At 44.3% G+C, this 21,502-nt stretch overlaps 1 protein-coding gene across 1 annotated transcript in view; it reads right to left on the minus strand.

Annotated features, from left to right (window-relative positions):
• Positions 1–3,931: 3,931 nt before the first annotated feature.
• Positions 3,932–21,502, minus strand: part of unc5a (unc-5 netrin receptor A) — a 224,549-nt gene continuing 206,978 nt past the window's right edge. The window contains exons 12-15 of the mRNA XM_066642294.1: positions 14,008–14,157; positions 10,039–10,203; positions 8,778–8,956; positions 3,932–4,154 (exon numbers count right to left, since the gene is read on the minus strand). Of these exons, the coding sequence (XP_066498391.1) occupies positions 3,989–4,154; positions 8,778–8,956; positions 10,039–10,203; positions 14,008–14,157 (660 nt within the window). The 3' untranslated portion in view covers positions 3,932–3,988. The remainder of the gene's footprint in view (positions 4,155–8,777; positions 8,957–10,038; positions 10,204–14,007; positions 14,158–21,502) is intronic.

Here is a 21,502-nt window from a genome sequence, read left to right on the forward strand (position 1 = left end):
CTGGAATCAATGAACACAACACTTCACAGGAGCAACTCTGACAAATGTAACGCCTCTTCTTTTTTTTGTTCTTTTTTTCAGCTCAGTATTAAAATATCATTTACATTTACTTACAAAGTGCTATAATAAATATTTCTGCTGCATCACCAGTGAAATGTTTCATATTAAAACGCTGCACACTTTCAAATTTACATTTTGAAATTAAACTTTAAATATTGTCAGTGGATTTCTCATTATTTGTGACTTGACTGGATCCTCGAGGGGGGTGTTTTGTGGATATTTGCACAGAGAATTTCGGAGCCTGAATTGAAGGGGAGAGGAAAATAAACTACTGAGAGTGAACAATTTGCAGATTTGTGCACATGCTTTTTGGATTTGTACAAATGAGTTCTTAAGCCGTGCTCCGATGAGAGGTTGTTTTTTTGTTGTGTGGCTACAATTTTGCAAAAAAAACCCAAACAAACAAATTAAACCAGTTTAAAGAAAAAGGAAGTGTCTACAAATGTTTACAATTTTGAAGAAATTTGTTCAAACCGCTTAAAAAAATCATGGCCCCAAAATACAAAAGGTATGTTTTCAAGTAAAAGAGAGAATCAAATGTAAGCTGTGGCACAGGGTTAAAAAAACATGGCCACTAATGAAGACATGTAGACGAACTGCACATTGTTCCCTCATTAGGAGTCATCTTTTCATCTCTGTCCCTCTGGAGCTCCGTAGAGAATGAGGTGACGCTGAGGATATTCAGGACAATGTTAAAAGATCTTAACAAAAGCAGTTTCATGGCTCATAAACTTTGGTTACCAACTTTCAGAGATGTTCATGTACTGCCAGCATCAAAACTGGAATAGAAAAGTGTTTTTTTTAAAGTTATTATTATTATATACAACATGAAATTTATGGAGGAAAGTAAAAAAAGTTCATAATTTTGAGCAAATTCAGGAACCATCTCAAAAATCGTAGGGCTCCGGATCCAGGGAAAAGCTCGAAACCTTGTATTATACAGATGTTTTGGGTTGGTGGTGTGAAACGTGTCCACGTCAACGCGCCGAAACTGGCGGGTTAGTGGACCACAGCTGGAAATAAACCCGTCACATTCAGAATTCACAATCATGAAACTGTCCTGGACACATTCGTGGGGTGGGGTCAGTGACATCACGCGCTGGAGGAAAATAACGGGACAAATGACAAGGAAACCGAGGGAGTTGTGTCTGAATGATGTGGCAGTCTGGTTCTAATCTGAAGCTTTGTTTCAGACGCAAAGAATTCTTGCTTCATCCTCAGTATTCATTAAATTCCCATATGAAAATAAATCTGATTTAGGGGCAGATTTACTAAAGCAGCACTATTCACCTATAGATATTTTGCACTGGTGGGCGTGGCCAGTCTTACAAACTATCTGCTAAGAAACCCTCAGGAACACTGGGTTTTTAAAATTATTATTATTTTTTAGAATAATATCAATGAAAATAAAGTCAGGTACATTTTTCTAGAGTCATGGCAAACACTCCCATCATCATCGATTGGTGTATGATGGTAATATTCAGGCTATTTCTTAATAATAACATTTTAGTCTTGCCTTATTGCAAATAGTGACCCCCAGTCTTTACCAAACCATCCATTTTATTTCTGGGATTTTGGTTTTTTAAAGTGTATATTTAGCATTAGTCTACATTATGCCTGAGGTCTTCCTGGTGGCTTCCTTCTGAAACCTCCTCCCAGTGCTAAATGCTTTGTTTCCTAAAACAGTCATTCAAAAAGTCCAAAATAGGCCACACGTTTGATTTTATTTGGATTTTGCACCTAGAAAATCAGTCTGTGGTCACTTTTTTAAAAGCCATGTGTTAGTAGACCTGCCCCTCTATATCACCCTCATCACAGCTATACAGAATGCCCTAAACTAAAGCCTATGTGGCCATTTTGATAGACACGTATGTAGATGTTTAAACCTTTAATTCGATAGAATCAAGTAAGTACAAATATGGCGGTGTGACATTTGGTTGTATTGCATTATCTATTTTTAAAAAAAAATTCTCTTTCTTTTTAGCGCTTCCTCTGAGAAGCTCTTAAGATCACTCTGAAGATCACGTGAACTTCACGAGGACTGGGTATGACATCGTAAAGGCAAGCTTTGGGTGCTGAGCCCACAGTCCTCACTCGAGTGGAGATGTGTGTTCAAATACATTAGGTGCTCCAGCTGTTTAAATGAGTAATTGATCATTTTCTCCACCAATCCTAGTGTCTGGAGGAACCAGAGACGCTGAACTAAACCTATATTTTCAAGATCTTGGCCACCTCCATGTGGGTGACCCACTCTGTGGAGCATAAACTAGGTCATAGACTGTGCACTTTGCTACTTGTTGATGGTGATAATGACCAATTCCTTAAGCATTCAGCTGTTAAAAAAAAACACACACAAGACCCTGAACACATTTCTATTCTTTGTTAACTACATTCCCAAAGATCCTGTGCACATTAGCCACACATACTCGGACAATATCGTTTAGCGTTTAGCATCGTTGGGAGTTTTGGGAATATGGCTTTGACTCGCACTACATCCTAAAGTGGGTCAGGACAAAGTCGATGGCTCTCACAAAAGGCAGCTGAATACAGTGGTTTTGCTAATGCTGACGTTGTGCTAATCAGTTCTGCTAATTAGCTGTTATACAACCTCTTTGTGCCAACAGTTTACACAGAGTTAGGGAGCATTTATGCTAATTTCCACAAGTTATTTTTTAATGGGGACTCTTACTTATCCTATCTTTAATATAGTCGCGCAGATTCAGGCATGATTTCATAATTAAAATATTCATCCAGGGACCACTTGTTTAACAACACCCCACCTGCAAATGCTGTTAAAAACACAAGGTAGACCATATTCCTCATGCACAAAAGCCTTAAGTCACCGCACCCAATGCCAGTTATCAGCTAGTGTGGTATAATACCAGTACTTTGGGATGAGTTGGAGTGGCGTTAGTAATCTAATAATATCATGTCCTCGTAGCAATGTTCCACCAGAAAAACTAGAAGCTGACACCTGCTCCAAATTTATTTATTTTTTTGCCCGTGTACTTATTTAGTGGAACACCGTGTAACATTTTTTTCCTTCAAATGACAGCTTCAAAATAATCTTGTTGCTTCGCTGACCTGTAGTAGGCAGAATAGACCATCAGCAGTGCAGAAACTGCACTATGTAACTTTTGGAGGAGGGTAGGAATATAACCCCAACACCACCACCTTTCCCCCTCCTCATTGATTTCAATACAGTGCTGTAAAAGAAATACACTGGGTGAAACCCAAATCTTACCTAGTGTTCCTTTAACAACTGTTGACAAGCGCACCATTGCCAACTTTCAGCCCCACGTTCACATTGGACAGGCTTCAAATTTTCATGGTCAGTTGGTTACACTTTTAAGACTACGGTCCTACTTAAATTTATCGCCAGAACTGTTACAAAATCACGTGTCCCCAGGACGTCTGTGTAAATGTGAGGTAATGTAAAGTGTGGCCTTATGAAATTGTCCATACACGTTATTAATTTGCATATTGCTAAATGCCATGTCACACTTTTACAGTCTAGAATCCCAAAGATGAAACGCTGCCTTTGTTCGTCCGTGGGCGTTCCTCTACTGGCTTTTCAGGTTCAGAGTTATAAAATCAGATACAAATGTGCCTGACACAAGTGGGTAAAAAGTACTTGGACGAGTGGGATTACAGATGTGGGGGGTGTGGTCTATACATCGGTATTGGACTGAAATGCACTGCGTGGGAGTGGGGAGTATATTGTTTATCACAGCACACTCAAAAATGGCCTTTGCATGATGGGAAAACCCTGTTCTTTTGATTAGTCCTTTCTCTACTCATGGAGGGTACAAAAAAATTGGCCTTTGGCCAATTGACCATTGGCCTTTTCTACTCCCACCGTTTCAAGAGTCTCTGTATCTATCTTTCTGTCTGTGTGTCTGCCTCTCTGTCTGCATGTGTGTGTATGTTAGCACTCCCCGTCAGACACCAGGAATATCATGGCCTCCTGCTTGCCGATCTCAGCCATGACCGTGGCCAGCTGGTTGAGGTTTCCGCTGTGGAAGTGCTGGGCTTCCCAAAGGTCCAGGATCACCGATGTGGGGCTGGATTTGGACGCAAAGAAGCTCATGTGCCTGAAGCAAGAAGGAAACACAAGCCCGCCGTTAGAGAGCCAAAGTAGTTGGAAAGTACACCACACACACAAACACACCTCCATCATGTCAGTTTCACTGCAGTGCTGAGAAAGACCCACTACCCACACCATACCTGGTCTTACAGGGGTCCAGACAGTTGAAGAACAGTGTAAAGGGGGACGACAATGTATGCAGAGCCATAGACGGACAACAGTCTGTAATTGTAGACCTACAAAGGGCACCTCTGTGCTCAGTGGACCTGATCAAATGGAGAGTGAGTGTAGAAACATGTAGGTGGTTTTATTGGCTGTGGATTAAAGGGTATTAACAGGGGGTTTGTCACCCTTTGCTGCACTAAAGCCCTCAGCTCTTTTGGGCAGGCTTTAGACCAGATGTTGGAACATGTCAGTGAGAATTTGATTGTATTCTGCCAAAGGGTTCCATCAGCTGGGGTGAGCCACTTTTCCCAAATTTACTGGACAAATTAGTTTCATCTGTCCAGAAAGTCTGAGGTGGCTCTTGACCTCTCTAGTCAGGTGGAGTTGGGCATTCGATCCTATTGGTCAGTTGGCTACTGAAAGGATGTGCATTTATAATAAACTCACAGATTAAAAATAACAAACTTGGTGCAATTGCTGCAAAACTGTAAACAAAGATATGTGAATGATTATGAGTGTGGTCGGATTATACTTTGGCTCTTGCCACAAGAGGGGGTAAAAGTGCGTCCCCATGCTGCCCTATAGAAAGGCTCTCTGAGGCTTTTTCCTATAATGTACCTCTTCCACTGTTTACGGCAGTCAGTCTTCCTCAGTAGTGATCGGAGGGACACTAACAGCTTGGTGATATGTGCAAGACATCCTGTGACCAATTGCAGTCTCTCATGGCAGAGCTTCCAACTGGTGTTTTTCAGCAGGATAATCTCACCCCAGGAATGTCTCTGCCAGATTGCAGCACATCTTAGGCCCACCCGGTCATCAAATTTATTGCCAGTTGAGCATTTATGGGACCAGCTGGGATGCCTTCCTCAGCAACCTATGAGGGTGCAGGATCTACAGGCCCAGCTGCAACTTCTGTGAGCAAATGTGTCCCACGATGGCATATGAAAACTGTAAGCCATCTCAACTTGTATTCATCTTAGAGGTATATATATATATATATATATATATATATATATATATATATATATATATGAACATCTGATTACATTTTTAGATTACAGTTGGTCAATGACCTTACACTGACTTTTTTAGTTGTTACGTTATCTACAGGTAGGTTTCGATGCTGCAATAGTGAAGGCTTTGGCACAGCAGCTCCACCACAAGCAGCACGCAATAAAACATTCAGTGTTTACTACCCTCGCTGCCAGTAAGGCTTTGGCTGCTCACAGCGCGAGGTAAGGCCAGACTTGATGCAACATGAGTGTCACAGAGAATGGGTGAGATGTACTTAAGTGTAACTGTAATAGTCCCATTTGACTTCTGCAGTTTAGTGTAAATGGAGTAGAGTCCAACACAAAGCTGAACGCTAGTGAGCTCAAGATATGAAATATGTATTCATACGTGTGTAATACCTGCAACACATTGGTTATTCTACATTAATTGTGTGTGAGTGTGTGTGTGTATGCATGGGTGGGGGGATAGGGGCGGTCTGTTGGGAACTAAGTGAAGAACGTTCTGTTTGCGCTGTTCTACACTCGGCTTTGACATCCTCTGGATAATAAACTGAATTATTCAGCGCAGACAGTTTCCCAGTCTCTCTCTCTCCACGCCGGCAGCAACTGCACAGGGGTAGACACCCACCCCCAGCTTTAGTGTTAGCCTTAGGATGCTGTTATCAGACCTCACAAGAACGTTCTCTACCATGTGCATGGAGTAGCCACATTTTGGGTCACCGTGCCCAGTGGCAAGTGTTGGCCAGAGCATAAAATGGGCTTAAAATCCAAGTGTTGGAGAGACATCCAGTACTTTTAGGACGAGTTGGTGTGGTGTTTGTGACCTAAATGTCTAACATCAGGACCCGACCTGACCTCCTGAGTACCATCAAATCCTCACAGCAGTGTTCCGACATTTGCAGACAAGGGCACAAGCTGTTACTAGAGAAAAGAGGGAGCAAACACTTTTGAAATACCTTTGAAGATCAGGTCTAGGGTTGCGGTATAGAGTATACAACGTGTGGTTTTGTACGCTGCTTTAAACTAACCACCGTGTGCCCCCACAGGCCCGTCATTTGATGAATAGTTTACTCTGAGGCGTCCAGTCCATTGCTGCTGATATTCCGGAGCCTGTGACCTTTTCCCATTGACCAGCCCGAACCTTTCGGATCAAAGCTGATCGATAACAACAAAGCGGAGGCTCTTGTCGGCCGAGCGTCCGGCGCTGGAGGATGGCCTCTCCTCTCCAAACACCCGCTGGAGTGGCCACTTCGATCTAACGGCCTTTTTCTGTTCTTCAAACGCCCAGAGGCACAGAGCCATGTTCTCCACATGTGCTTTATCTCCAGTGAAAAATGGCAGGGAGCTTTAGAGCGAGGGGGCAGTGAGAGGTCAAGATTCTGTACTTTACCTTTTCACTTTGCCGTCCATTTACTCAATTCTTTGTGCTTAAGTACTTCTGAGTGTTTCTGAAAGCTGATGCTTTACACCACATGGCCAAACATTCATGGACACCTGCTTCGTCCGGTGCTTCGTCTGGAATAACAGCCTCCTGAGAAGGCTTAGCTTTGATGGTTGGATATTTCTGTGAGGATTTGATTGCGTTCAGTGAGGTTAGGAGCGCGCGGACTGAAAGACTGGGTCAGCCAGGTCCTAAGAGGTTTCACTGCATAGAGTAGCCGCCATTTTGGGAACATTCTCATTACTCAAACACACAACTGTAAATAAAAACAGCAATGTTTAATGTTTTACGACACTATTAGTCCTTATTTAGACATTTAAATGAAAGAAATATAAGCTATATGTGATTATTTACCTGTAAAAAGTGGGACATTCCATTATGATTAAAATGCTAACGTGGCTAACAAAATGTATCAGTTATTTCTCCACATTGTGATGCACTCTGGGAAATTTTACCCTCTTGAGGCAAAAAGGCAGAGGGTGTCTGTGCTTCCGAGCATTGTGAGACTCCAGTGCAGGGAGAGGAGCTGTGTATGAGATAAATGTATCCATCTTTCCCATCTGTTTAGATCAGCGCTGCTAATGAAACAAACAATCGGTCCCCAATAATCACAAAACCTCAACCCATGGATAGGTTTTCCTGCAAGTTTTGAGTGGCTTCTCTTACAGTTTTGATGGTAGTCTAAGTTTCAGCTTTAGCTGTTGTTCCATTTCCTTTCGATCAGTGGTGTGTTATCGGCTGTTCCACCTGGGCGTCTACCTCCCTCCGCTGCCCTGAGCTGCTTATCGAACGCAAGCCGAGTCCACAGGAAATTACAAGGCTGTGATTTAATTATGCTCCTATTTAACTTCCTCTAGGTAATGAAACATAATGGGTAGACTTCATTTGTCCAATAAGCTTTACTTGGCCCAATTAATTACGATTTGGAGTGGTGAGGCTCGGGTTCAATTAACAGACGAGGCCAAAACAATCCATTTTCATTTGGTCTGGTGAGAAAACAGCAGGAATTTAGACGCATTTGGAAATAACTGCTTTTATTTCCCCTCCTCATAAAACTCTTCTACAGCGGCGGGTTGAGTGGCCCGGACCCGTGCTCGAACAGAAGTCCCGTTATTTCAATAAAGCAAATGACTCAAGGCAAAGTAAAGCCTTGCAAAATTACGCCTCATGGACCTTACGCCTCCCTGTAGAACTGGAACTTCTTAGAACATCCAGCATATCAGCACAGGAGCGTATGCTTTAGGTCCCATGTGTCTAGAACGACCAAGGGAAAGCAGTCCATTTCAGAATCTAGTAAACATCGAAAGCTAGAGTACTAGAGTGAGTCCAACCAATTTACTGCATTATTATAATGTTATTTTCAGTTATTACATAGTAGTTACACCATATATAGTTTTACACCTGCCTCTCTCTTCTGCACAAACAGGTTCAGAGCTGTCTTTTGTTTGTTTCCATAGAAAATATTAAAGTAATCATTTTAAAGTAAGTTTCGTGAAGTTTGTGGGCAACTCCTGCCCTGATATTCCTTCTGTGGGATTTTTAAAATGTATTCCTATTGTTTTGCTATTCTGTCCGTATGTATTTTGTATGTTGGCATCATTCTGTGCCTCACTGAGGAACCGGTGATGGTAGATGGCTGACAGCAGCATCTGTTGCCATGGTGATTGTGTTGCTACTGCATTACCCTGTGTGGGGTGAAGGTGTTAGCCACTATTTCATCCTTAATGTAATATGTATATATGCAGCATTGTTTGTAGCTATGTTTTTGGGAGTGAATTTAATTTATTAATCAAGTTATTTCAAAGTAAAAAAACGCCGTCAACATGTGAACGTAACACTGCCAACAAACAAAGAAAGAACTAAATTCCCCAGTCATGAGATGCACCTATATTTGAGGTATGGAGTGACTCAACTCCACACTGTCCACTCTCTGAGTCTCTCCAGTGGACAGTGTTGAAATCCTTTCCATGTCAAAGACTACAACAAATCCCAGAGTGGAGAGTACACATACCTTTCGAGTTTGAGTCTCTGGGCCAGCAGCCTCCAGTCAGCTCCGTTGGGACAGGGGGCATCCAGACTGCTGCAGATTTTCTGTCGGATGAGGTACGGGATCTGAAAGGCGCTGGGACCAGCCAAGGCTGGAGTGCTGTTGTCCACCAGCAGAAAATCACTGTCCAGTGGCCTGTTATCCTGCAGGGATAGAGTTTATAACATCTGCATTAGTAAGGCATCGGAATGAAAATTCCTGACGGAAACTAAACCCATTTGACCATAAACTGAAAAAAAAAACAAGCAGACAATAAACAAACAGCCTTTAGACCCCAAATCTTAATAGAATCTTCCGTTCCACCTTAAAAAGGGCAGCAGTTACATTCTAATGTCTAGGTTTCTTAATAGAATCTTCCGTTCCACCTTAAATTATGTTGTAGTTATATACAATTGTGTTGTAACAGGGGGTCAGAGGGAGAGGACAGTCGTTTCTGAGCTAAGGGAGCCTCAGAGTTGTGGGGAGTTTGTAGATATTTATTTGTGATTTTTTTCTTTTTATATGAATATAAACTGACCGCTGACTCTGCTCTGGACGTGGCATTTTAGGGGCCTCTAGATGCTAAAGAAGTTATTTTTTTTTCTCCAGTGATGAGATCAGAGATAGCTACAAAATGTGACAGAATTTGCCACAGTTTATTTTGGAGATAAATTTTACACTCCCAGGACAATAATAACCCTCCACCATCTTCTGACCATAAACTCTCATATAAGACTTTATATAATCAATAAATTCCACAAGGGCAGATCAGCTCCTACTGCACTGACCTGCAGGAGCTTCCTCAAGTCAATGCATGCCTTTCACAGTGGATTTAAAGGAGGGGTCAGTGGCTGTGTCCGAAACGTCCTAAAGGCAGTGCTCTGAGGGACGGAGGCACAAGAGTTGAATCTGTATCTCAGATGCGATTTGGTTGCAGGGATCTTCATGTGTAAAAACGTTACACTCATTTATGAGACATTTATGAGTCTTTCAGATCCAGCCTATTTCTTCTTTTCAACTTCCCCGTCTAGCCCCGATAATAACGTCTTATACTACAGCAAAATGACTCTGGAGGCTTTGGAACCAAGCTTTGCAACAGAACCAAGGCTCAGCCCCCACCCCCTCCTCGCTCCGGCTGGCCGTCAACACTGGACGATGCATTATGCATCAGGTGTTTTAAATGTGACGAAACGCCATGGCCCTGCTGGACTGTGACTAGACTGTGACAGGACGGTGCTGGGATTACCTTGGAGATGTTGAAATCCAGGCTGAAGCTCTGGCCCTCCCCCTCCACCTGCCACACACACAGCGTACAGGACAGCTCGCACGTGCTCACGCTCAGCCGCTCCAGAGTGAACGTACAGTGTAAACTCCGCTGAGAACCGCTCCAGATGTGGTAGAACGGGATCTCCTGTACATACAGAGAGAGAGAGAGAGAGAGAGAGAGATGGGGTCAGAGTGATGGTTCGGTCCAGTTCTGAGATCAATCCCTAATGAATTAATGAGGATCAATAATATCACGAATGAAACACTATTTTTTGGGAGAATCATGGGGCACAGCTAATCCAGTTAATACGGCAATAGCTTCACTCATCTGAGACAATCATATTGATTGTTTATTCTGCGCGGTCAGTTCATTAGCAAGAGTGAGAGAGACGTGAGCGTGAGGATACTGTGGTCAGTTCACTAGAGACAGAGAGCGAGAGAGAGAGAGAGAGAGAGAGAGAGGGATGTGAGAGTGAGGATACCGTGGTCAGGTCACTAGAGAGAGAGAGAGAGAGGGATGTGAGAGTGAGGACACCGTGGTCAGTTCACTAGAGAGAGAAAGAGAGTGAGAGAGAGACGTGAGAGTGAGGATACTGTTGTTAGTTCACTAGAGAGAGAGAGAGAGGGATGTGAGAGTGAGGATACTGTGGTCAGTTCACTAGAGAGAGAGAGAGAGAGAGAGAGGGATGTGAGTGTGAGGACAGTAGGTCATGCTCCAAAATGAGAAAACATGATGCTGAACAGTGAACGTTAAAAGACGTATGGATGGTCCAGTTAACGATCATTTCAAAACCAAGCTCAAATCCTGACATTTGGACATTTACCAGGGGGACATTTTAGCCACAAGTCGATGTTTAACTGAAAACGACCTGCGATAACCAGGTGGAATTGGAGGAATAACTTACAGCAAAATGGCTGAGAAAAAGCAAAGCTAACACTTGGCGACAAAATGATGGCATTTCCATTTAATCTGACATTAATAAACAGTTGTTCTGAAGCGCAGCGTCGGATCCAGGTGACTCAGACGGGAGAAAAACGCCGAGATATGATTTATGACTCAGCTGCTCCACGCGCCCAGGTGCTAGCGCTTATTGCTACTGATAGCATGAAAAAAAAAAAAAAAACACAAAGAAAACAGTCAAAAGCCATTTAGAGGATCCAGGTTTTCCATTAGGCCTTCAGAGCCCACTCTGCACTGGAGGCAAGGGGCTTTGTTAGTTGTTTTTAGCTGTTTTTCTATGCGATACACAGCTAACAGGGTGTAACCATGTTATACTGGGATTCATTCGTTCATTCATTCATTCATGGGATCGCTGGGTACAAGGTATCACACATTTACACTCACCAGACACTAACCTGTGGGCAGTTTCACACAGCCAGTCAAGCTAGCAACATGTGCTATTAGATCGTGGCAGGAAACCAGAGAACCCAGAAGGAACCCACACAGACACAGGGAGAACACACCACACTCCTTACAGAGAGTGACTCAAGGTGAGGATCCCACCCAGGACCCTGAGACCCTGGATACTCTTAATTAAAAATGCAAAGAAGGCTAACTAGACATGCAAACATTAGCCACTGCAAATTAGCATTGCATTCATTTTCATTCACTGTTAGCATTCACCGTTAGCATTTTTTGAAGCCCTTTCAAATGATTCTCAAGCTATTTTATAAAAATATTAGGTGCACAGCCAAGTTTTAAAGCTAATTTGAGCAACGTGCCCTGCTCTTTTAATATTTTTGGCTAACCATTGTATTCTATTAATTATGGCAATTAAGCATTAATAGCTACATTCATTATGCTACAAGCTAACATCAAAATCACCGTCTTTAAGTCGTCTCAACTGAAACGTACATGTACTTCTGGGTACAGCATTATCACCAAGAAGAGAACAAGTCCATCACATGCTTTTGCAGCGCTTGCACCTGATGGAGTTGATTGATTAATTTACACTTGTGAAGACAAACCAATGTATTAATATGCTAATGTAATCAGGTCTTAATAACGTCCTGCTCTCCACTGTCTCTCTCTTAAGCCCAGATTTGGCGTCCACTGTGTTTCTGGGACCCTTCTTCGTGCCTGTGGGCTGTGTCAGTGCTCCACTGTGTCCTGTAGGGGGGGCTGTTGTACAGACTGAGCTCATGTTCAAAGCTGAGCTGTACTGATATACGAGCTGAGGAATGGAGAAATTGAGAGATGTAGAGATGGAGCTGCTGCTGCGGCACATCTGCGCTGAGCCTCGGCTTCACATTCGCTGCTTCACCTCCCCCGGAGGAGCGCTACTTTACTGTATTTCTCCTGCAGCTCCTGGAGATACACTGAGACACCACACTCCAAATGGAAGCCTGTTAAAATTTCCAGCGCAGGGAAGATGAACCTATCAAGACCATACTGACTTCATTCTATCATTCCCCTTTCATACTGTCAATAGATACAGTTGATCAAGTGTTTTGGTATACACCGATCAGCCATAATATTATGACCACCTTCTTGTTTCTACACTCCCTGGGCATTCCACTGACCATAGAGCAGCACTTTGTATTCCTACACTTACAGATTGTAGTCCATTTGTTGCCCTGCATACTTTGTTATCTCCATTTGGACAGGACCACCACAGAGCTGGTATGATTTGGTGTGGTGGCGGTGGTGTGTACAAGTGGATCAGACACAGCAGTGATGCTGGAGTTTTTAAAGCCCTCGGTGTCACTGCTGGACTGAGAATAGTCCACCAACCAAAAACACCCAACCGACAGCGTCCTGTGTCCACTGATGAAGGACTAGAGGTGGACAGTGTCTAACAGAGTGGACAGTGAGTGGACACAGGGTTTAAAAACTCCAGCAGCACTGCTGTGACTGATCCACTAACACACCACCAAGACATTAGTGTCACTGTGGCGCAGAGAATGATCCAGCACCCTATTAATCATACCTGCCCTGTGGGGGTCCTGTGGGATCCTGAGCATTAAAGAGTAGGGTCAAATAGAGATAAGAAAGTATGCAGAGCAACATGTGGAGCACAGTGTACAGAGAGTGTGACACAAGGAGGTGTTCTAGCATCCCAAAATCACCCATGTTCCTCTGCTCACTGCATTGCAGACAAGCTGATTGGCTCTTCTAATTGATGGGCGGGGCTTTTTCCATAAACAGATACAGTGATGACTATTAGCGTAATTACTACATTCTGTTCAGTCTCTCAGAGACCAAACCAGGTCTTTTGTTGTTGTTCAGAGTCATCCTTTCTGTCGAACTCCAGGTTTGGAAACTCTTCGAAGCAGTAGCCGCTCTCCAGATCCTTCACTTTGGCTGTTAGCTCAAGGCCAAGGCCTGCCAGGCAGGCTATAAAAAGAGCAGCACTCCTGAGCTTCCCTGTGCGGCCGTCCACTCTTTAATGTTTTCTTTTTTTTTCCTTTTTGGCACAATGTTCAGAAAAAAAGCCTAATGAGGCCAAACGGAAGGAATATCCAATTAAAACACTGTCCAGTAGTGCTCACACGGCATTAAGAAATCTCACACTGGCTGGGGACACTTCACGAAGCCCCTTCTTTAAATACGGCCCCCATGGGAGGAACAATGATCAAGCTCAGGCTGTGGAACGCGCTGAAAAAGTCGGACGAGAGCAACAGTTAACAGCCGTTTTCAAGATAAATAAGTGTAATGACTGGGAGGGTGACTCAGGACTGGAGAAGGGTGTGTGTGGAAAAGTAAGTCCTCATTTTAAGAAAGAAAACCAGGTAGAAATTCTCTCTATTTCAGCTGCGGTCAGTTTTGGAGCAACACTAGGTATAGCACAGCTGTTATGGGCCACGGTTTCTCTGTATTTGTTCTAATAAATGAATCATGGAAATGGAAGTTGAGGCGGAAGATTGAGACAAGATTGAACCCTGAAAAGAGACCAACGCGAGAGAAAAGAAGAAGGAAACGAGAGCCGGGGAAGGGACAGCGGGTCACCTGGTATCCGGTCAGTAGTTTGCTCCTCCAGTGGGCCTGGGGCAGGTCGTGGATGGAGAGGCGGAGGTTGTGGTAGCTGTCTTTAAAGAGCAGCACGTGAGGCTCGTCGATCAGTCGGCCGCCCAGCTGCGCCTCCATCTGCATCACCTCCTGCAACAGCAGAAACGTAACAGTGAGCATCACAGTAGCCATTTAAAATTTTAATTTTTAAATTTAAATATTGAGGCAAAAATTGCGAATTTTTGAAAATAGAGAAAATTATTTTAAAAATTTAATTCTGGATTTTGGGACGATGAGTCATTATTTTGAGAATATCAAGGTCTTGGAAATGAAAGTCATTATTTTGAGACAGAAAACCTGGATTTTGAGAAAGTATGTCAATGTTTTGATAGACACTTGCTTTAGAAACCAAAAAATAAAAAATGAAGAACAGCAGCAATGCATTCATCCACATCCATTACACACCTACGTTATCGTTGTAACGCTAATGTAGGTCAACAAGGTCATGGGAAAGCCACTGCAAGGTTACTCTGAGGTAAATCTTGGGTTAGTCATTACTCAGAGAGTCAGTGTCCATCCCTCGAGCAGCTCCTTAATTTGAGTCCAGCGCCGGTGCCAAGAGAGATCTGTTCAAACTCGACCTGATGCTTTCATCAGCCATTTGTTGCCATCAAAGCAACCATCTGGAATTAGGTAATAATAACCATGCTGGCTTCCTCCCTGATCTATCACTGTAACACCCCCCTCCCCCAATCTGTGAAAGATTCACCTGAGGTCCTGAGGTCTTGGAAGTGACTCCCAGACCTTCCCAAAGAGACTGTCCTTGTGTTTAAGGCCTTCAAGGAACACAGGTGAACAGGAAGACCTTTCATAAGGTGGAAATATGGAGCAGGATGGAAGTGGCGGCACGGATAATGACCGTATGCTTTGACGCCTCTTGCTGGATGCACTTGGCTGGGGCCTGGAGAGTGACTCTAATTAAGACGGAGAAACGTAGAGATTCTTATCTGCGTCCCCTCCCTCCCTCCTTCAATGATGATTAGGTTGAGGCTAGACTGAACTTTCAATTACAGCCGTTAGGAACCTGGTAATTATGTGTTTGGAAAAGGTCTATACCTGCCTTGGCGGGACTGGGCTGTTTCTCAGTGTGTGTTTTTGTGTTTTCCCACATTCTTGTTGTGAAGTGAATTTGGACAGAATTTTGACTGGATACTCCCCAGTTCCGTTTGATAAACTGATGCTATTGGTCGAGTCATACTCGCCTTTCATGGTAAGGTCATTTACGCCCGGATGCAAAACTGAGAGTTCTAGTGAGGACTGCGCTGCATTAAACTCCCACTCAACCCTCGCTTTTATCCAGCCTCTATCCTCTGCACTTGGTTCCCTTTTCCCGGGAATCTTCACAGCTCTCGTGACGTTCCCGAGCCAGAGATAATAAGGCTAATTTCAAGTGCTATCTCTATGGGGGACCCTTTTTAACCCGGCAATCGGTGCAATCTCCCCTCCATTTGCTCTGCGGAGGCGCCCAAGTAGTTCTCTTTCAGTCGGACGCATGCCTCGGTCACATCTTTGCAGCGGGTCAGGGGTCAGGGTTTATCTCTCCAGTCTTCAGGGTCGTGTAAGTCAATGGCAGAGGCCAATCAAATCTGAAGAGCAATATAATCTCTCCCTTTGTGGCTTTCATCCAGACAAAAGGCTCTTTAGAGCGGCTACAAAGCCCCTCGCTTAGCAGCCCCTCTCCTAAGCACAATTACTCTTCGGGCGGGAATTAGCATTGCAAATTGCACGCTTGTGGACTTTGATCCAGATTCTGACCTATCAGCAGATCTAGCTGAAAGCCTGCCAATTATCCCATTATGAAGAGCCAGGACCCCGCATACCAATGCAGAGACGGACCCCCCTACCAGAATCCCACCTTCTGAACCACCTTCGATTAGCCAGACGAGGCTGGAAATAAAGAGGGTGTAAACACGTCAGTCTGGGCCCGCCGTTTAGTTACAACATCACGCCTCAGACATAAAAACGTAGCGGGAGAGAACCCAGCTCTCACAGTTTGTGTGTTTACTTTCGACATATGGTTTAGACAGAGAGAGTAATGGCCTCCTGTACGCCTCATTGTCTTCTTAATAAATTACTTTGTGCAATGGCACATTTACGGAGAGATGCAGTACAACTCCCTAAAACTTTATTCGGTTCTCCAGAGGGAGAGGGGAGGGCGGCAGAGGGAGAGAAAGTGCTGGACGTTGTTGTCGCTGGATCAAAGGGGTTTTTCTGGCTGATTTATGCACTGGTGGAGGAAGATGGGGAAATTGACTTCATCGCAGGCGGAAAAGCTCCCCATCTGAGAGGAGATGCCTGGTTGGAGCTTTTCTGGAGAAAGCCAGTGCCAAGCAAAACCAAACAGAGGAAGTGTCCAAATATTTCCACTGCGATAAATCATTTGTAATCAGTTTAGCTCCGTTGTGTGTGTTTTTGTGACTTGTGTCCAATGGACCCACAGTGAACCAGATCAGGATGAAGTGGTGAAAGATGACTGCATAAATCTAACAGCTGTAATTACACAATAACAATCTTAACTCGTGTATTACTATGTAATTATGTAGTAACGACCAAGGCATAAACATGTTATTACACAAATCAAATTTCAGCTGGTAGAATCTCTATAGGAAATTCTTGACTGTCGGTTTAAAGGCTGGGGAGCTGCACATGAGTCTAAAAGCACCAGGCCCAATGCCATGTGTGGGGTAAAAGGGTACAAACCTTATTAGGCAAATGGTCGACGATATTGAGTTGGGTGGTCCCTTAAAACCCATGTAACTTACTTTAATGTGAGGCTTTGAATTTGGACACAGTGAGGAAAGAAAGAGTGGAAGAGAAAGACTAGAGAGGCGAGGAAGAAGGCAACGAGTGAGAGACAACGTTCAGAGATGAAGTGAGTGTGAGAGAGAGAGTGAGAGCGAGGGAGGAAGGATGGAGAGGCGGCTTAACGGTTGTGTCTGGAGGTCAGAAGAGTGCTAAGCTTCAGAGAGAGACAGATAACGGGATTACTGCCGGCCCGGACGCCTCTCTGCCGGACAAACCCCTGGCCTTTAACGGTCGTGCAGCTGGTTTCCCACTCTCTCGCTCTTTCGCTCTCTTGCTTGGCTTCTTCTGGACACACTGTCGTCCATCTGGGAGAAGGAGGGACGCTCGGAAAGCTAATCTTCCTTTTCTCTGACTTGGACAGAAGGAGGTTAGCCGCCCTGACTTTTAGATGACAAAACTGTCCTCGGTCAGAGAAATGAAATAACATTCAGAAGCGATTTGGTGAGACGGGTCACTGTTGGAAAAGCCCTTCCATGGGATTACAGACCAGGGTCAACCTCGACTGAGCCATGGTACCATGCTATTACAATGTAATTACAAAATATCACATTCCAAAATTGATTTACTGCTTACATTTATTTACATTACGTACTGACTGGTTGTTTTATTAGGGAACTATACCATTCATTCATTATCTGTAACCCTTATCCAGTTCAGGGTCACGGTGGGGCCAGAGCCTACCTGGAATCATTGGGCGCAAGGCAGGAATACACCCTGGAGGGGGCGCCAGTCCTTCACAGGGAAACACACACACAAACACACACTCACACATTCACTCACACCTACGGTCACTTTTGAGTCGCCAATCAACCTACCAATGTGTGTTTTTGGACTGTGGGAGGCAACCGGAGGAAACCCACGCAGACACAGGGAGAACACACCACACTCCTCACAGACAGTCACCCGGAGGAAACCCACGCAGACACAGGGAGAACACACCACACGCCTCACAGACAGTCATCTGGAGGAAACCCACGCAGACACAGGGAGAACACACCAAACTCCTCACAGACAGTCACCTGGAGGAAACCCACGCAGACACAGGGAGAACACACCACACTCCTCACAGACAGTCACCCGGAGGAAACCCACGCATACACAGGGAGAACACACCACACGCCTCACAGACAGTCATCTGGAGGAAACCCACGCAGACACAGGGAGAACACACCAAACTCCTCACAGACAGTCACCAGGAGCGGGACTCAAACCCACAACCTCCAGGTCCCTGGAACTGTGTGACTGCGACACTAACCTGCTGCACCACCGTGCAATTAACCCTAACCTTAAATCACAGGTGTAGTGTTAGTCGCTGTGTGTTCAGTGTGAAACCAGAGTGTGGAGGCATTTCTGATTTAGTGTTTTGACGGTGGTGAGATTTAAGAGACAGCCGTCCCATGACATCAAACAAACATGAGCATTGTGTTGATTATAATTCCAGCCACTTGGCTATTACATAAATCAGCGCTTTCTACTAAAGGCTGGGATTCAGCATGTTTTCAAACCGATGCAAAGCCCAGTGTCTGAACGCAGAAATGACTCGGAGATGAACGACTCCTTTACGCTAAACTGACAAACAGCGCTCTGTCATTTCAAACCATGACAAACAGCAGGCCACAGACGTTCATTAAAGATGGGAGTCTGCATACACGTCCATATTCCCTCCATTTACTCTCTCTCTCTCTCTCTCTCTCTCTCTCTCTTTCAATCACACACTCTCTCTCTATAAAAACCTTACCATCTCTCCATCTCTGTCATCCTCACTTCACTTCTGTCTGTATTTTTATTTCTGCCTCTAATCCTCTTGCTATATCTCTCTGAATCTTTATTCTCTCTCTCTTCCTCTCTCTCTCTCTCTCTCTCTCTCTCTCTCTCTTTTACTCACTATTCTGCCACTCTTCCACACAGCCACCTTGAATTATAACTCTAAATGTGAGCAGGGCATCAGCACACACACACACACACACACACACATACACTGTTTGCTGTTTGCAGTGGAGGGAGATGGTCTCTGCACTTGATAAATCATCATGAAAAAGTGAGTACAACACTGTGGCGGTGTGTCATTTCTCTTTCTCCCCCTCCCTCCCCCTCTCTCTCCTCTCATTTACCCCTCTCCCTGCTTCCCTTCCTCTTCTCTCTCCTTCTCTCTGTCTACCTCCTTCTACCTCCTTGTTATCTTGCCCCTCCCCCACTTCTCTCTCTCTCTCTCTCTCTCTCTCTCTCTCTCTCTCTCTCTCTCTCTCTCTCTCTCTCTCTCTCTCTCTCTCTCTCTCTCTCTCTCCAGCCTGCTGTCTTGTTAAACTTTACATCAGCGATCAAAGTGAGGCGTTACGGAGCTGATGCTGCACTTTCTCACCTCGTCTTTCTCTCTCTCTACAACACACACACACACACACACAGTCTCACACACACACACACACGCAGACACAAACAGACACACACACAAACAGACACACACACACACACACACGCAGACACAAACAGACACACACACTACACACACACACACACACACACAAACAGATAGACACACACAAACAGACACACACACACAAACAGACACACACACTACACACACACACACACACAAACAGACACACACACACACACACAGCCAATTATTCTGTTTTTAGACAAAGGTCAAATTTTTGAGTGCACACACACACACACACACACACACAGCACAGTCAGCAGATATGAAGATCCAGACACTACCAGACGTACAAAGTAGAAATATCCCCAGTCTAGACACAGCTTTAACTAAATTTGAGAGGAAGCTACATTGGAAACAGGGTCCTTTTTACTTTTTTCCTTTAAATTCAGCCATTGACTGAAAAAAAGCAACGAATAAAAGCGTCCCACCCTTTATCATAACAATCTGCCACATCAATAACAGCAAAGTGGCAGGTTAGGATGCTTTACCGCAGAGGAACACCATTCTTTCAACCGAACGACTCTCTGCAGACGTCAACAACAAACAGAAAACGACAAGGACGCATGATATAAAGCCCTTTTGTATTTGTGTTTTTGTAGAATAAACTCTTTGTGCTCACGTGCTGGTTGTGTTCAGGGACTGTTACTTTAGACTCACTCAGTGTGTCGCTCATAATATATTTGTGTTTGTAAGCTCCTGCTTGTGTTGGCTCAAAGCTGTTTCCTCCCTTGCAATGACACACCCTAATGCAAACTGCCAGCGAATACCGCCCTCTTGTGGAGAAATGTCAACCTGCTAAACATGTGTGAGTGAGTGAGTGAGGTACAAGCCATGTCCATCAAGAGGTCCATCAAGAACCTATGATGTTGATTATAGACGAGGGATGAGAAGGGGGAGCTATCACTTGGTCTTTTTATTGTAGCAGAAAAGGAATGGTGCTTACAGTAACTTAAAGCTGCAAGTAACTAGTAACACTTTAAGAATATGGAAATAAAATGTTGCAGTAGAAGTCCTAGGAGTCTAATTACAGAACTGCAACTGAAACCTAGGCGACACCAATAAAAGCACTGGTCTCTTTCAGGTCCAGGAGCAGAGACACTTTGTCACGTCCAGTCTACACGAGCAAAGAGCTGGCTCCGGAGAAGAACAAGCTGCACGTTAAATATTGATCTAATTGGTCCCGTAAGGCCGGGAGCATATTGAGGGAAATGTCACCGAGTCCCGGGCGTCGCCACACACTCACGATCAAAGACAATTACACTGTTTTTAATCGTTCCTAATTGGGAGATGAAAGAGGGCCATTCCTTACGAGCTGCTGGACTGGGGACGCAGAGCTGCTGAGTGACGGGGTGAGCGAGAGACCAGGAGAGACAGAGAGAGACAGAGAGAGAGAGAGAAAAAAAGCGATAGAGGTGGAAGTACAAGGGAGAGAAAGTAAGAGATCGCAGGTAATGGGTTGTCAGCTCTGTTCCTCAAGGCAACAGCAGAACCATTACGCTATCCAGAAATTACAGGGGTGTTTATCCCATCGCTGACGCATTATTATCTCTTAAGCTAATTCGGTATCACGGTGAGGTGTGTGTGTGTGTGTGTGTGTGTGTGTGTGTGTGGGTGGGTGTGTGGGTGGGTGTGTGCGCATGTTTGTGCTTGTGCGTGGCTCTACGTGTGTGATGCCCGACGGCAATCATTACAGTCCATAAAACAATTAACACTTCGCCAGAGACGGAGGACGAGAGGAAAATAGCGAATGCTAGATCTGCGATGCAAATTCCAGCAACTCGCTTTTCATGCTAGCACTGATTACCATAATGAGGCGCAGTCAATCACTGTGAATTTGTGGTTGCCATGTCCTCATCATGGAACCCCTGACCTGGGTCTGACCTCAAAGCAATGGTCGACAAGCAAATTGTCGCTTGAAGATCTCTATTTTTCTGTTGATGTTTAGTACTACATCATTTGATCACAAAAGCTGTCAATCACATTTTCTGAAAATGTCATGATGAAAGGACCAATAGAAATGCTGCTAATTTAGTTGCAATAAAATCTTTTTACACTGACTTCCACTGAAAGTTAATAGAGTATTTCCTTCCCCTGTAATGTCACTATTTTGGAGATACATGTTTTTTCAGACAGTTAGGAGTGTAGCCCAAGGACTCCTATTGAGATTATGTAGCTTTATGGTTAATTAAGTAG

The sequence above is a fragment of the Hoplias malabaricus genome, chromosome 13 (genome assembly GCF_029633855.1).
Source record: "Hoplias malabaricus isolate fHopMal1 chromosome 13, fHopMal1.hap1, whole genome shotgun sequence".
NCBI classification, from domain to species: Eukaryota; Metazoa; Chordata; class Actinopteri; order Characiformes; family Erythrinidae; genus Hoplias; species Hoplias malabaricus.